A 16,139-nucleotide genomic window follows, 5' to 3' on the forward strand; every position below is an offset into this window, starting at 1 on the left:
TGCTATGCAAACAGATATCGCGCTTATTTGACCACATAGTTTGTTAAAGGAAGTTCTTATCTAGCGTCCAAAACGTAAAATGCAACAGTAAAAGGTTTTGCAGCTGAGTTTTTAACGAAAGAGAAAGTCGATGAAGAGAACCGATCAATGCAGATAGGACCTTTTGAAATGTTTATCTAGAAATTTACCCATCTACGGATCGTACTCCATGAAAAGTTAACACTGCTACAAAGCAAGACCATGCTGGAGGTGGTGGGTTCGAGTCGCGGTACCGTCTAGGTATTTTTCGGGTTGGAAAATTTCTCGACTTCCCTGGGCATAACAGAGTATGATTGTACTTGCCACACAATTATACTAATGCAAAAATGGCATCGAAAGCTGTCTATTAATAACTGTGGCAGTGCACTAATTTGAGAGCACCAGCGAATCCAAACACATAAAGCAACCAACGATACAGACAAAACGGTTGCTACGACTACCATGACAAACTCGCTCTGTAACAAAGCTCGATCCGAGTGGTAGAAGGATAATGATATATTGCTTGCCTGCTTTGTTGCAATATACACGGATGAGGGCATAGCTTGATATGAATCGGGAAAAGACATAACAAAAAAATTCCCATTAAAGCGCACATTACACATGTCAATATATTGACAAACATCGTATTGTCAATTTTCCTTACAATATTATCAATACATAAATATTGACAACATTAATGACAATACGCTAAAGCGCTCGTTACACGGGTCAATATATTGACAGTAAATTGAAGTACTGACAATATTATTGAAAAGGTAATATTGATGACGATGGATTGATGACGAGTATTGTTGAACAACTGATTTTCATTTCACTTTGTCAATATTCTTCCCCTACCCAAGAGGAGGGAGAACGTACGTCATTTAGATCGATTAACTCACAAAGCACCTTCGCGCATGCAGCAGTGTTGCCATCTTTTTAAATTTTCGTGTGTGATATGCAATCGATTTCAAACTAAATAAAAAATGTATCTTTTTACAGACACCAATCACCCAGGCTTCGTTTATATGGATGTACATTTTCTACAAAATCACAAGCATAACCATGTTATTTTTTGTAACTTTAAAATAAAATAAATACTATCATCGTTTCACATACCTACATGTAACGTAAATTAATTATTATATGCATGATATTTTTTCATTTATGAATGTTTACGAAAACATCAGCATGGTAGTTTCTATTTGGGAAACTGCGTACCGTTAACGTGGGGTATTCCACACGTGTAGTAATTCCGCGCACTCGACAATCGATTTGATTAAATTCGATCAGTTTGGAAGTACATGTCCTGTGTATTTTCTGTGTCCTGTCAAAAAGTTACAACATTTGGTATACCAATTTGGTGTTTGAATGACAAATTTACAGCTCACCAAGAATAACCCACGTGGTAACGTGACTCTCCTTATTTGCATAGAGAGTCACGACAGACACCACGACGTGACTTTTCTGACTTCGATAGTGACAAAAATCACTTCGACTCTCGGAATAACCCCCTATATGTATGGGCAACATTAGGTAAACATTATTGTTCTAACGAAACAGGAGAGTTCAGTGATATCAAAAATAATATTGGAAGCTATAATTAATCACCTAATTCTTACATCATTCTGAGAACTTAAGAGTAGGCCTGGAATAGATCATAATTTAACACTATTTATTCTAAAAATCTTGAAAATTAATTTGAAATGAGCAAGTATAAGTAAATGTTGGGTGAATGTTAATTTCTATGTATATCCACTAAACCCGGACTCCGCAATTTGGTAATTTTTGAATACGGAACTGTTCGGTAAAAGTTTACAAATCAGCGCAAAATTAAAAAAAAATAAAATTTATACCGAAAATGATCGAACCTAGTTAACCCCTTTTGAACGATACAAAACCACTTTGAGATTTTATTGATTTCTTTCGAGTAACGGCCATTTGAAAGTTTTCCATTTTTTTCAGCTGTTCAAAAACCCGGCAAAATTTACCGAATTCAGTGTGTAGCTAATATTTTTAATACATACAGGTCCAGCAATCGTTTCTGTTTGGACCCGAATGCAAACATGAACTCTAAACACACTTTCTTTCGCTGATCGAAGTTTCTTGTGTGGGGAAATTGAGACAAGTAATATTGACTTCAATATTAAAATGTAAAAAAGACTTCTAACGTATTGCCATTAAAGTTGTCAATATTTGTACATCGATGATATTGATCGCGAAATTGACCGTTTTTTGTCAATACATTCTGAGTATTGACAAAGTAAAATTAAAATCAGCTTTTCGTCAATACTTGTCATCAATCATTGTCTTCAATATCACCTTTTCAATAATATTGTCAGTATGTCAATTTATTGTCAATATATTGATATGTGTAATGGGCGCTTAACACACGTGTATCATCTTCGGCTTTACTTCGTGAAGCAGCTTGCCAACAATTTGCTCGTTTCCTTCCACCGCCCCGCATGAGTTGGGTCGCACGAGCTGCTTGTCATGAAAAAGAACGGTGATTTTGTCATTTGGAGATATTTTTGATTCCTTGGAGAGCACACAATAAGCTAATATGCGATACAAAACCGTTTCTTGCCGTATTTGCCGAATTAGATGCTAGATAATAGTGAACTCTATGTGTTGAAAATAGCTGAAAATAGCCATAGGGATGCAAAAAGAAAATCGACGAAGAGAATCTGTCAATGTTACTTCGGACCTAATGCATTGTTCAGCTTGAAATGAGCTCAAATTTTGGGAGAATGATCAGGACCTAAAATAAGAATCGATTGAGCTTGATGAAGCAAAATCAATATTTTGAATCACCCTAATACGTAATTATATCTTCCATCCATCTTTGGTTTTGTCGTACCTGTAGTTTACAAAAGCTGAAAAGCTCGAATTTTTCATCTTAGTATAAACTTTTTGAATACGTAATTGAAAGCCTGTTTGTAAAAGACTTCCGAACCAACTGTTGAAACATAGTGATTTATTTAATCTCAAAACGTACTTTTGTTGAAGTTGAACTTTTGTCCCAGCCATTTTATGATTGACATTAGGACACTTATAAATTTTGAAAAAAATGGTTGATAGATATCCAAAACCCTTTCCTTCGTATGATCAATGCTTCCTATCTGAATCTTTTGATTCAATCAAACTGCTATTGTACCTGTTAAATAATATACTACTATAATCAGATGACCCTGGCGCCAACGCCATTAAATTCCTGCCTGACGAATATACAACATGCAACATGCAATGCATGTGTCTAGGTCAGTCTATGACCTAAAATTTGTGTAATGCATTTGTCGATATGCAACATGCATTTTAATTCATCTGTAGCACCTTGATGCTACATTCCGCAATTCGGTATGTTTGAAAATCCATTGTTCTACAATATATGTAATTATTTTCTTCCATAATTTGGCACATTTCATCCACTATTCACTGGGGATCTTCTTCACTTCTGCCCATGTGGCGAGTGAATCACGATATGGTCGTTCGCGGTGCACGTGCCCTGGTCTCTTTCCCATCCTTGCACCGTGTGCACACATGTTGAGCGGTAGTAAAAAAAAACTACTCTATGGATTTATCATAGTGTGTCATGCAAAGCAACCGTATCCTTGAGTGAGCAACTGGAAGAAAAATTTTCACTTCAAGTTTCACCACCGAGAACCGCGGACGTAGTTTAAAACATTTCTCTCCGCCTTCAAGAATCGGATCGGATCAAGAATCGAAACTTTTCCGCCAGTAGAACAGAAGCAGAATGCGTGAAATCGTGCATATCCAGGCCGGGCAGTGTGGCAACCAGATCGGGGCCAAGTTCTGGGAGGTAATTTCCGACGAGCACGGAATCGATGCGACCGGTGCGTACTGCGGGGACAGCGATCTGCAGCTGGAGCGAATCAACGTGTACTACAACGAGGCCACCGGAGGAAAGTACGTCCCTCGTGCGGTTCTGGTCGATCTAGAGCCGGGAACAATGGATTCCGTTCGAGCCGGCCCATTTGGTCAACTGTTTCGGCCGGATAACTTTATTTTTGGGCAATCCGGTGCCGGTAACAACTGGGCCAAAGGACACTACACCGAGGGTGCCGAACTGGTCGATTCCGTGCTGGATATAGTCCGTAAGGAATGCGAGGGCTGCGATTGTCTGCAGGGATTTCAGCTCACACATTCGCTAGGCGGCGGAACTGGCTCAGGTAATTTTCGAAAATATTAAGTTAGGAGCTTCATCAGGAAACATGTTTTTCCTTATAGGCATGGGCACGCTGCTGATCTCGAAAATTCGCGAAGAATATCCCGACCGTATCATGAACACGTTCTCTGTCGTTCCTTCGCCCAAAGTGTCCGACACCGTCGTAGAGCCATACAACGCTACGTTAAGTGTCCATCAGCTAGTTGAAAACACCGATGAATCGTTCTGCATTGACAACGAAGCCCTGTACGATATTTGCTTCCGAACGTTGAAGCTAACCACTCCTACATACGGTGATTTGAATCATCTGGTCTCGGCGACGATGTCTGGTGTTACTACGTGTTTGCGCTTTCCGGGTCAGTTGAATGCAGATCTCCGCAAATTAGCAGTCAATATGGTTCCATTCCCACGGCTACACTTCTTCATGACTGGGTTTGCCCCGCTGACGTCTAGAGGATCGCAACAGTATCGTGCGTTGTCCGTCCCGGAACTGACACAGCAGATGTTCGACGCTAAAAATATGATGGCTGCCTGCGATCCTCGACATGGTCGATATCTAACGGTCGCGGCCATCTTCCGAGGACGAATGTCCATGAAGGAGGTCGACGAACAGATGTTGAACGTGCAGAACAAAAACAGCAGCTACTTCGTGGAATGGATTCCCAGTAACGTGAAGACGGCCGTGTGCGATATACCGCCACGTGGCTTGAAGATGTCGTCAACCTTCATCGGTAACTCGACAGCTATTCAGGAAATTTTCAAACGGATCGCCGAACAATTCACGGCCATGTTCCGGAGGAAGGCCTTCCTGCACTGGTACACCGGTGAGGGCATGGACGAGATGGAGTTCACCGAAGCCGAGAGCAACATGAACGACCTGGTGTCGGAGTATCAGCAGTACCAGGAAGCCACGGCCGACGAGGAAGGAGAGTTTGACGAAGAAGAGGAAGGTGCCGATGAATAATAACATACAGATACGGTTGAAATTAGTCATCCTGTGAGTTGATGCAAGTTCTTATTGTAATAAAATCTGGTTATTTTACAAATTAATTTCTTCAGAATATTTACAAGCATCTCGGACCTTATTACCGATGTCACTTCACGGTGAAGTGACAACTTATCACTCACGGTGAAGTGTTTCCCATTTGATTTACACGGCAATCACTTCACCGTGAGTGACAACTCGTCACTTCATTTCGTTATCACCGTGACGTGACACCCATAATAAGGGCCCTCGTCTACATTCGGAAAGTATTGTTCATACAAAAACTTGAATTGATTTAACTAGGGGAAATGGCTCTAATGTTGGCCAATGTATCTAAGGTTAGGCCCATCGCTAAAAATCCGCTATTTATCAATTTTATCTAGATTAACGGGTACTAATGGATATTTTTGGTCGCTATTGAAAATTTAGTCGATTGCTGAATTTATGTATGGGCCCAAATCAGGGGCATTTAGGCCGACATTACATCCATTTCCCCTATATGGTGAGATCTGAGCGATCTGAGCCTTCTTATTAATTGAAATCCCGACAAAAGTGCTCATATGATGTGATGTGATAGATCAATTCTCACGTGATTTGAAGCATCAATCATTTGTATCAACGAACCAGTCGCCAATGTTATCGGCGTTATTGACGAGATGTTCAACGGAAGCTTCGATCTCACCCGAAAACTTTTTGGAATTATGTGAATGAGCAACGAAAGGAGTGCATCGACTATTGTATTGAACGGCGAAGAAGCTTCATCCACTCAGGACATTTGCCGTCTGTTCTCAACCAAGTTTGCGAGTGTATTCTCGGATGAGAACCTTCCTGACGAGCACATTTCTCTAGCAGCCAGTAAAGGGTGTCCACGATGAAATTGCCACACACAAAATTCGCAAAATTCGAGTTTTCATCCGATTGCCATCAAATTTTCAGGGATTGAGAAATAACTATTAAACTTCATTTTACCATTTTACTCGTATTTTATTTACAGTCCATACGCAAATGCCCGCACCTTGGCCTTAACCCCGGCCATAAGATTCTGCACAACCTGTGAATCAACCGTTTTTTGCATGTAAACCCATACTTTCTTCAGTTCCTCGACTGTCTTCACTACCTTAGGTCGTTTAAGAAGGTGCTGCTTCATAATCGCCCAGTACTTCTCGATGGGGCGGAGCTCCGGAGTGTTGGGAGGGTTGAACATTTTCGGCACGAAATTGACCTTATTGTCCGCATACCACTTCAGCACGTCCTTGGAGTAGTGGCATGAGGCCAAATCCGGCCAGAAGATTGTTGGGACGTTGTGGGCCTTCAGGAGAGGAAGCAGCCGCTTCTGGAGGCACTCTTTTATGTACACCTGTCCGTTCATCGTGTCCTGGGTCACGAAAGGTGCACTCCGCTTCCCGCACGTGCAGATGGCTTGCCAAACCAGGAATTTCTTCGCAAATTTGGACATCTTCTGAGTGCGGACATGCTCCGGAACGCTGAACTTATCCTTGCCCGTGAAAAACAGGTTGCCGGGGATCTGTTTGAAGTCGGCCTTCACATATGTTTCGTCGTCCATGATGCAGCATTCAACTTTCGTCAGCATGTTGAGCATGCTTCTCGTCGCGATTAGGGGCCTTTTGTACCTTGAACGTTCGAAGCCCAGCCTTAGTTTTGGCCTTGTGGACAAAACTTCGGCTTAGGTGCAGCTTCTTAGCCACATCCCTAACGGAGGCGTTCGGATTTCGGTTGAAGGCGCCAACTACGCGGTTGTGATTTTTGGTGTTGTACGGAATACTTTTTCCTTCACTTCTGGGCTTCCGATCGGTGGTCAACCGTTCCTCGAACCGCTTAATCACTCGCGACACCGTGGAATTTGCGATTCCCAACGTTTTAGCGATGGAACGATGCGAGAGATCCTTGTTCTCGTGATGAATGCGCAAGATTTTATCACGCACGAGCTGTTCTTTCGACTCCATTTCCGCGAGTTTTGATCACAGGACTTTAAAACTTGCAGGATGTAAATAATGCACTATGAACTAAATCCACCCAAATTTTCATTAAATTCTACCCAACGGTTAAAAAGTTAGAGCAATTTCATAGTGTGGCAATTTCATCGTGGACACCCTTTAATGTCTTCATTTTAACCTGGACCTGGCGGAGTTCCTTCCGTTTTTCTCAAGCAACACATCGATAGCCTGGTGGGTCCTCTATGCCTTCTGTTCTAAATGTCCCTCTCCAGTGAATTGTTTCCTTCCTGCTGGAAATCAGCTGAAATGTTTCCAGTGCATAAGAAGGGATGATCGACAACTATCGCGGCATCACATCGTTGTGTGCCATATCTAAACTGTTCGGGTTGGTCGTTATGGAACCATTAGTTTCTCACTTCAAGCAGCACTTGAGCGAAGACCAGCATAGTTTTATGGCAGGGCGGTCGACTACTTTCATTCTTCTATGTCTAACCTCGTACATTACGGAGAGTATGATAGACCATATGCAAACAGATGTCATCTATACTGACCTATCAGCCGCCTTCGACAAGTTGATCCATCATATAGCGATCGCCAAACTGGATAGGCTCGGTATAAACGGCAGTCTCCTACGATGGTTCGCATCTTATCTATTTGATCGTCAGTTGGAAGTTGCAATCGACGACTGCCGCTCTCCTTCGTTCCCTGCCACTTCGGTTATTCCGCAAGGTAGCCACCTCGGTCCGTTGATATTTCTTGTGAATTTCAACGACGTCAATTTCGACCTCGATATGGTCAACGACTGTCGTTCGCAGACGACATGAAAATCTATCTCCGAATCCGAGCCATCGCTGACTGCCACCTTCTCCAACTCCAACTCAACGCTTTTGCTAATTGGTGTCAACTGAACCGCCGTTCTCGGGGAAGAAACATCCAATTACATTCAGTTATATCCTAGAAGGCGTTGACGTACAATGTGTGAATCACATTAAGGATCTGTTAGAATACTGCTGCCCTGTATGGAATCCCAATTACCTAAACAGTATACAAAAAGTAGAGTCTATTCAACGACGATTCATCTGGTTTGCCTTTCGACGATTGCCTTGGAGGGGTCCTTATCGCCTTCTATCCTACGAAATTCGCTGCCAGTTAATTCACCTGGATCCTTTGTGGAGTCGAAGAGATACGACAAGGGCCCTGTTTGTAGCAGACGTTCAACCACGAGCACTCCGCAACAACGCAATGCTGAGGATACCTTTTCGTCGCACAAACTATAGTTCGTATGGTGCTATCAATGGGCTACAAAAGGTTTTCAATCGTGTTGCTCCCTTATTTGATTTTCACTTGGCACGCTGCGTCAGATATTCCGTGATATATTTTTAAGAATTAGGAATTAAGTTGGACTTCACGGCCTTTACAGCTTGTTACTTCTTGACTGTATTGTATTTCCTATTATTGCTTAATCCATCATTAGGGCTAAACCCAGTCTGTTGATGTAGAACCAAATAAACAAATACGTACCATATAGTAAGAATTTTCAACAATAGAACTCGGCTGAAAGTCTCCTTAATAAAGATATAAAAAAAACAATAGAACAACAATACAATTAACGGTAAATGGCTCAGGTTTGTTCGGAAACAAGTGATTTCTCGTATGGTTAACAAACATAACAATCCCCTTCTATTGTACAGATTTCCCCATTTACCATAGATTCTATTCTGGAAACAATACATTCTATGATTATTTTATCGTTGTGGACAATACTAGTTATTGTACATGCAATAAATTCTACTGTACGGTTGCAATGCATTTAATTGTACCTCTATGGTTATTTTTTTTACGGCTTCCGGTATCTTGATCACAATACCCTTTCGTTCCAGATTGGCACGAGGCTCCGATAATGAAGCAAAAGCAGATGCTCGCCAAGTATGTGCACCTGTACGATATGCACAAATCGCTGCCGGGCATCACCGATACCCACTACGTAGTGGCCAACTTTGCCGTCGATTCCACCTACGACAAGCACCTCCGGGATCTGATGAAAGTTTTGCACCGGGTCGATCCGTCTCAGTTCTGCGAGGTCATTTGCCAGGCTGCCTTCCAGCTACTACAGGTGTACAAGTCGGAACCGAGCGTCAAGGTGCGTTACAATAGGTAGACATGATTCAAACACCTACTCACGGAGATGTTTTGCTTGCACGTTACAGCATTTCTTCAAAAAATTTCAAACATTCGCGTTGACCGTCCTGACAGCCGACGATAAGGAGGAGTACTACAACGTGATGGGTAAGCTGATTGAGATGATGTTGAACCACTTGATGCACATCATGTCGGATCCGGAACCGGCAGCAGAGCCGAAACGTATGTTGAAGCTGATCGAGCCTCTTTTACCGGGAGTTCCGATCGAGGAACGATTGAAGCTGTAGGTTTTGGTTCAAAGAAAAATGCTCTATAGGATAACAATGTGGTTGCATGGTATACTTACATTTTCAGGAAAAATCTTCTGCAGAGTCACCCAGAATACGAACGGTTGACTGACGCGGACCGGAAGGCGGTCAATCGCTTCGTGAAGCATTTGAATCCACTGAACGATTGAAGCGATGCTGATGGTTGACTAACGAATTGATTTATTTAAGTTCTGATCTTTGAATTTGTTTTTTTTTTTTTTATTTAGCACTTTCAGCCTTGTTTTCTATTTGTATTATTATTGAATTGATTTCAATATGAACAATAAAATGGTAAGTACAAGCTGTTGAGTCTCCTTTTCAGAAGGGTGTCTGTTAGATCGGAAATGATCATAACATCTTTGGTCGAATTGGTGCATACAATTTTTGGGATACATCAACCCGGGGGCATCTTGACAACTCCAGTATATTGGTTAACAATTGTGCATAATCCCTACTAAACTTTAACTGAAATGATTATGGAACTTTATATGAATGTTTGTGTGATAAAGTTGTAACCTTATTTATTATGGCTTTTGGGAAGTGGCCCTTACAAATAATGAGTTGTTAAGAACCATTACCATTCCAAATTTTTGTTTTCTCCATACATTTTCGGAAAGAGAACTATGTCAGAAACTTTTAACTTATGGTTTGAGAACTTTAATGGTAATGGTTATGGTAGTCCGTAAGGTCCATGAATGGTTTTGTAACATCGATCAACTTTATGTGGAATATATCGCGAAGTGGTTACCTGTAAATTAATGATTAGCAATTCACGATATATTTCACGTACAGTGGACCGATAATACAAAACCATCCATGGACCTTACTTGCTGAATCTCGGCAAGTTTTTCGGTGAGATCCAGCAAAATAAAATGCAGACCTGCTCGGTGGTGCCCATCTCGGCAAAAAATCTAAGTGTGTAAATAGGGCTTAGATCTAATTTTGGGCCTACTTAGCACAACTCGCCTTTTGGCCAGATTTGGATTTTTCAGATATAATCCTAAATAGGACCTAGATTATTTAATACTTTAGTAACCTCAAATCCGTGCTAGAGTCGAGTTTCGAACGCCTTTGGATACGGTTGTGTTTTAAGTTTGTTATCTGTTTTGTGCGTGCATTCACTTTCATAGTTTTCGGCTGCATTTGCCGGATTAGCGCTGGCACTCTGCCTCCCGGACAACCGTGTGTGAGTGGTGGTTTTCTCGCTTTCCGAGAAGTTTTAAAATCGAGAAAGAAAACATGATTCATCATGTTTGCAAAATTGCAAGCATCAGAAGATTTGGCGCTGCGTGGTTTGATTGTTTCTCCCGGACCAAAAATTTGTGGCATCGCGAGTGAAAATTTTAATTTCTGTTTATTTACGCGGTGATGAGAACGGCGCTGATCTATTGTTAGGGTTTTGCGATGTGCATTGCTTTTGTGCACGGAGTGACTTGAAAAAGAAAAGCGAAGAAAAGTGATATTTGGTTGTTGTGTGGTTGGAGTCGCTGACCATTGCCGCGGGTATATCGTGGGAGTCCCAGGTACCCGGTTCAAGCTTTAGTTGGCGGCGGTGGCTCTTCTTGACCTTCTACCCCCTAAGTAGTTTGTGTGAATAAGGGCGTCTATGTGATGTTTTGCTGTATCTGTTGTGGACATCTAGTGCATCCTGTTCCCTTAAACTTGTTGAGGACACCCTGTCTCGATGTCAAGCATACAAGGTCTGGAACAACAAGTAGCTTGCTGGTGTTAGAAGCAAAAATGTTGTAAACATTGCTGAGCAACCGAATGCCGATGTCACGGCAGCACAACATTCCATACTGCGAATAGCAGACGTGTCGTCACAGAAAACAGCTGTTTCGTGTAAAACTATAAACATTGCGATGAAATACGACCACCACTAGTGTGTCAGTCGACACCAAACTGATTTAAACAAAATAAAGGAGTTCTTTTAGTTCCTTAATCAACCTCTCACCGTGAACTTCTCTAGTGTACTTATTTATTTCTTTAAAAATATAGGTTTATATAGATTTTCTTAAAGCTAAACAATAAAAATTTTCTACCTACTATTATCTTACGGCGTCCTCATCGGGAACAACGGCTGGGTTTTATTATCTCGTCTATGCTTATTCTCCATTCGAGCTACCCGCTCATGGTGTATTTTGAAAAATAACAAAGGCCGATTTATTTCACATGTTTCTGTTGCCTGATTTTATTTCCCTGTCTGCCACGTCATTCGAAAAGTCTAGACATAATAAACACAGGATTTTCCAGACTGGACGATCTACATGTGGTCTGTCAGCGACAACTAGACATTTTCACATTTCACTAATACCAATAAGCCAGTTGGGCCAGACCTTGTATAATTGACATCGACCGTCTTGCCTCAAAAGTTACCCTTTTTGAAGTACTAGTCTTCACAACATAAAGGGCACCATTACCATAGAGGTAACTCTAAGACCACTGGGTCCCGAAGAAAATCATTATTATTTTTGGCTCACTCAGTACCAGAACAACGGTCCCAAGCAGTCCCAAGCTATTTCACTCACCCCTGCATGTTCTGCATGAATCCACACACCCCTGATGTTATCTGTCAAACTTTCATAGCGAATCAAAACAAACATAGTGTAGTAATAGAATTTCAACTAGAATAGGGTACGTTAATCGTTTGCTTGGGACCAATAGGCTACTAAAGTGGTGAGCCAATTTAAAATCGTTAGTTTCGTATTGATTGTTGCCATTACTGAGCATGAGATTTGATCAAATTATTCGCAGTTCTACTTGTCCAACGCCCCCGGCTAGGTGAGGGATAGAGGATGACACACACACACACACACACACTTTAGTAACCTCAAGTCCGTGCTCTGTCACAATGTTTAAAATGGGGTAAAATATCAAATTTGGGGCGAATTTGAAAGAAAGGGAACTTGGAGTGTAGAGCGCACTGCCCACTGGACGATTCCGAAGCCTGGCCAAGTGAGTGGGGTATGGGTTTGTTTGATTAAGCGTCATTTCCAATTTATATATTGATACATTCAAATCATTGTCATTTGGTATTTCAGATAAGACAGAGATAGGATGCGGAGGACCCGCTTAGGAGGAGCGTTACCCATGTTATGGTTTCCATTTATTAAATAGTTCAGACAGGCTAGAAATGACAGGTTTATAGTGAGAGAATGTACCATATTGGGATGGGAAAGCATAGCATAGGGTTCAGAGCGGCTGAGCTGTTCGGTTGTAGTTTGACCTTCCTTCAAAACCAATTTGGTTCTAGAACAATTTTAAACTTGTTCTGCATTATTCACATGTTGCAATTATTGAAAAGAGTTCGATATAAAGTAGCTTTATACAATTAAATAGAAATGCCAAAATCTTACCGAGTACTTTACTGCCGTTCTACGCATATCTGTCCCATGTTACTTTTGGGCGTTTTTCACTTTTGTTCATAAAACAGTACTTTTTTATGTAGACTTTGGATTGAAAATAAAAAAACATATTGTTTGTTCTGGGTTTGTATAAAAACAACATCAAACCTATTTGTCCCATATTGAAATTCTACACATATTTTCTCGACTGAATTTATCATTAACGAATCGATTTGTGTACACAAATTATGGAAACAGGATTTATACAATCAAAAGAAACAGTATGAACCATTTTAGGAAGTGGCAGTTTTATTTAATGTTGATAAATATAACAGGGCTGGTAGCGAGTCACTTTTTAGTGACTTGGTCATTTTTTTCAAGCCAGTCACTAAAAAGTCTCTCTTTTTAAGGCCAAGTCACTAAAGTCACTTTTTCTTGTAATAAGTCACTATTTTCAACTTTTTTAGCGTGAATTTATTTCAAGATTGATCATTCTTTGCTTTGTGGCGTTTAATCGTCTTTCTATATCTACAGGGTGTCTACTCATTTTTCTAAATAGACTTACCTGAGTTTTCAAGGTTTTTTCAGTACTTTACCGGATAAAATCCAGGTTTATTATAAGAAATCTATTCTTTAAATGCGTTAAAAATATGCTTTTTTGTAGATAAAAAACTAAAGTAATTTGCATTAACTGTTTTAAGACATGGCAATCAGTGTTAAAGAAACAGCTTTACAATCAAATGTTGAAGTTTAACACTTACTTCATTTCTCACTTAATAAAGTTTAAAAAAAATTTACTTAATTTGAGTAAGTCGATCTAAAATTTTTCAATATCTTGAAGTTTTGTATTTCATGTTCAAGATATTAAATATTTTGAAAGGTCCAGAATCAAGAAAAAAAACTTAGGAGAAATTCTAAGTAATAAAAAGAAATGCTGAGAATTTCAGTAAAGCTCCATAAACAAACTGCAGGAACATGAGAGAAGTTATTACGCTGAAAATATGGGGAACTTACTGGAAGCTTCAAGAACCTCAAAGCAGTTCTTTAACCATCCGAAAATTTTCGGGAACTTTTATGAAGTTCGTGGAATTTCAGAGAACTTCACAGGTATCAAGCGAACTTGAGAAATATAGAAAACATGAGGGGTATTGTGCAATTTTTTAAGAAGTTCTAAGTCATCAGAAAAGCTAGAGATTTTTTGGGAATTTCAGATCTTAAGAGCAGTTTCCGAAGCTTTAGTCCAGACTTTTGGAGCAGGAATAAAAAACAGTGGAAATCAGGATAGTTCCATGATGTGCTGAAAAAAAATCGGAATTATGGGGTATTCCATAAATTCTATGATTGATCCGAAAACGTCAGAAGCGTCAGGAAATTATGAATATGTATCAGAAAATTTTCCGGATTATTAAATAAATTTAGAGAATTTCAGGTAACCATAGATAAGTTCAGGGAAAATAAGTGAGCGTTTCTAATGCTTATAATACTTAAGAAAAATTGTCGAAACTTCAAGGCAACGTTAGAAACATTGAGGAAATTTTAGGAAGTCCTATAAAGTTCAGGAAAGTTTAAGAATTTGATGAGAAGTATTGTGAGTGTCCGGCTAATTTCTCAAAACTACAAAAGAACTTCAAGGCAGTTTCATTAACTCATTAACAATTTGGGAACTTTCAAGTAGTTCTTAAGACCTCAGAATAGTCCATTCTGATTTCCATTGAAATATTCCTCAACATTTCAATAAAGCTATCCTCCTAATTCAATTTTCTTTTAGTTTTCCTCGGAATTATCTTGAAATTCTCTTTTTGAATCTCACTCCTTGGAATTCTGTTCACATTGAAAGTCTCCTAAGAATTCAGTGGCATTTCTCCTCGCAAATTCCTTAGATTTATTTTCATAATTTGTGTGGCACACCCTCCTGAATTTATTTTCCGAATTCCTTTGAAAATGTTCTGGAGTTATTCTCAGATTTAATTGTAATCCTCCTTTTAGTATTTTAAAAAAGATTCCAAGGACTTATGCTACCGGATTCGTTTTCTCCCACAACTTTATAAAATAATCTTCAGTAGGCCCTTGAAATTTTGTTCTGAAGGAGTTGTGCTCTTCAGAAATTTTCAGAGTTTTCATTAAAATTAGCAAAAATTAGAAATTGATTCAGGGTTTCTAGAAATTCTACTCACAATTTTCTGGCTTCACAATAAATCTTAAATTCCTTCATTTGATTTTTTTCTGAAAGGTTTTTTTTCCCAGAACTTCCTTGAAATAAGGTCCTTAGAAATTATAATAAAATTTCACGAGCTTTTAATACCCCGGACAGACTATGGCTTATATCATGTAATATAGGCTTGCTTGCAATGAGCACTCATACATCTAGTTTTCACTGGAAATCCTATATATGAGTGCTCATTGCAAGCCAGCCTATATTACATGATATAAGCCATAGTCTGTCCGTGGTATAAAACTGTGCATGGATTTTGACTCCAGATTCTTGAAAATTTCTATAAGTATTATAGCTTTTAAGTCCAGAACTAGTTCACATTTAAAATTTCTAGAAAATAAGCATGTTCCAAACAAAAAAAAAACAATTCAAGTCTTTGTTTTTTTTTTAATTTATTGGCTACTGAATATTAGTCAACTGTGGATCTATAAAGTTCAAAGTGTGAATGTAAATAACGAGAAACATTAAATGCTTGTATTTTAAAATTAATTATTTTCTTTAAATATCCTTAGTAAGAAAATTATTAAATTCTCTGAGCCTTCCAGATATTTTAAAGAAAAAATAAATTTCCTGCGGATTCCCGGTTTTCCAGGTTTTTGAAGTTAGTTGACACCCTGACTAATATCGTGGGTTTGGCCATAAACTTTCTAATGAATCTTGCGTTTTAAAGGTTCATATCGTACATAAGTTTTTATGAGATACTTGTTGAATAAGTCTAAAACATCAAACATTTATTTTCTCTTAGGTAGACTAGGTAGACTAAAAACACTATTTTTACAACTATAAAACACTATTTGGTCACTTATTTCTTCAACATGGTCACTAAAATCACTATTTTTGACAGCAGTGGTCGCTAAAAGCCCTGATATAAGGAAAACCAGGATTTCATATTAAAACGCCAGTTTCTAATTTCAAAAAATGCAATATTAGACATTCGCCACCCCCCCACACTCCCTCTGTAGTGTCTACTAGAGAGGGTCTAGTATAAAAGA

At 39.5% G+C, this 16,139-nt stretch overlaps 2 protein-coding genes across 2 annotated transcripts in view; both read left to right on the top strand.

Moving 5' to 3' along the window:
- LOC135711232 (uncharacterized) overlaps positions 1 to 9,822 on the top strand; it is a 45,570-nt gene extending 35,748 nt beyond the window's left edge. The window contains exons 6-8 of the mRNA XM_065234017.1: positions 9,025 to 9,284; positions 9,352 to 9,566; positions 9,638 to 9,822. Coding sequence (XP_065090089.1) covers positions 9,025 to 9,284; positions 9,352 to 9,566; positions 9,638 to 9,740 — 578 coding nt within the window. The 3' untranslated portion in view covers positions 9,741 to 9,822. The remainder of the gene's footprint in view (positions 1 to 9,024; positions 9,285 to 9,351; positions 9,567 to 9,637) is intronic.
- Positions 3,740 to 5,192, top strand: LOC135711289 (tubulin beta chain-like). The gene is made up of 2 exons (XM_065234092.1): positions 3,740 to 4,208; positions 4,267 to 5,192. Exons 1-2 carry the CDS (start codon positions 3,773 to 3,775, stop codon positions 5,166 to 5,168), a joined length of 1,338 nt encoding a protein of 445 aa, XP_065090164.1. The 5' UTR covers positions 3,740 to 3,772; the 3' UTR covers positions 5,169 to 5,192.
- Positions 9,823 to 16,139: the final 6,317 nt, after the last annotated feature.

Source organism: Ochlerotatus camptorhynchus, unplaced genomic scaffold, assembly GCF_037179485.1.
Source record: "Ochlerotatus camptorhynchus isolate MF236.1 unplaced genomic scaffold, CSIRO-AGI_Acam_v1.1 ptg000037l, whole genome shotgun sequence".
NCBI lineage: Eukaryota > Metazoa > Arthropoda > Insecta > Diptera > Culicidae > Ochlerotatus > Ochlerotatus camptorhynchus.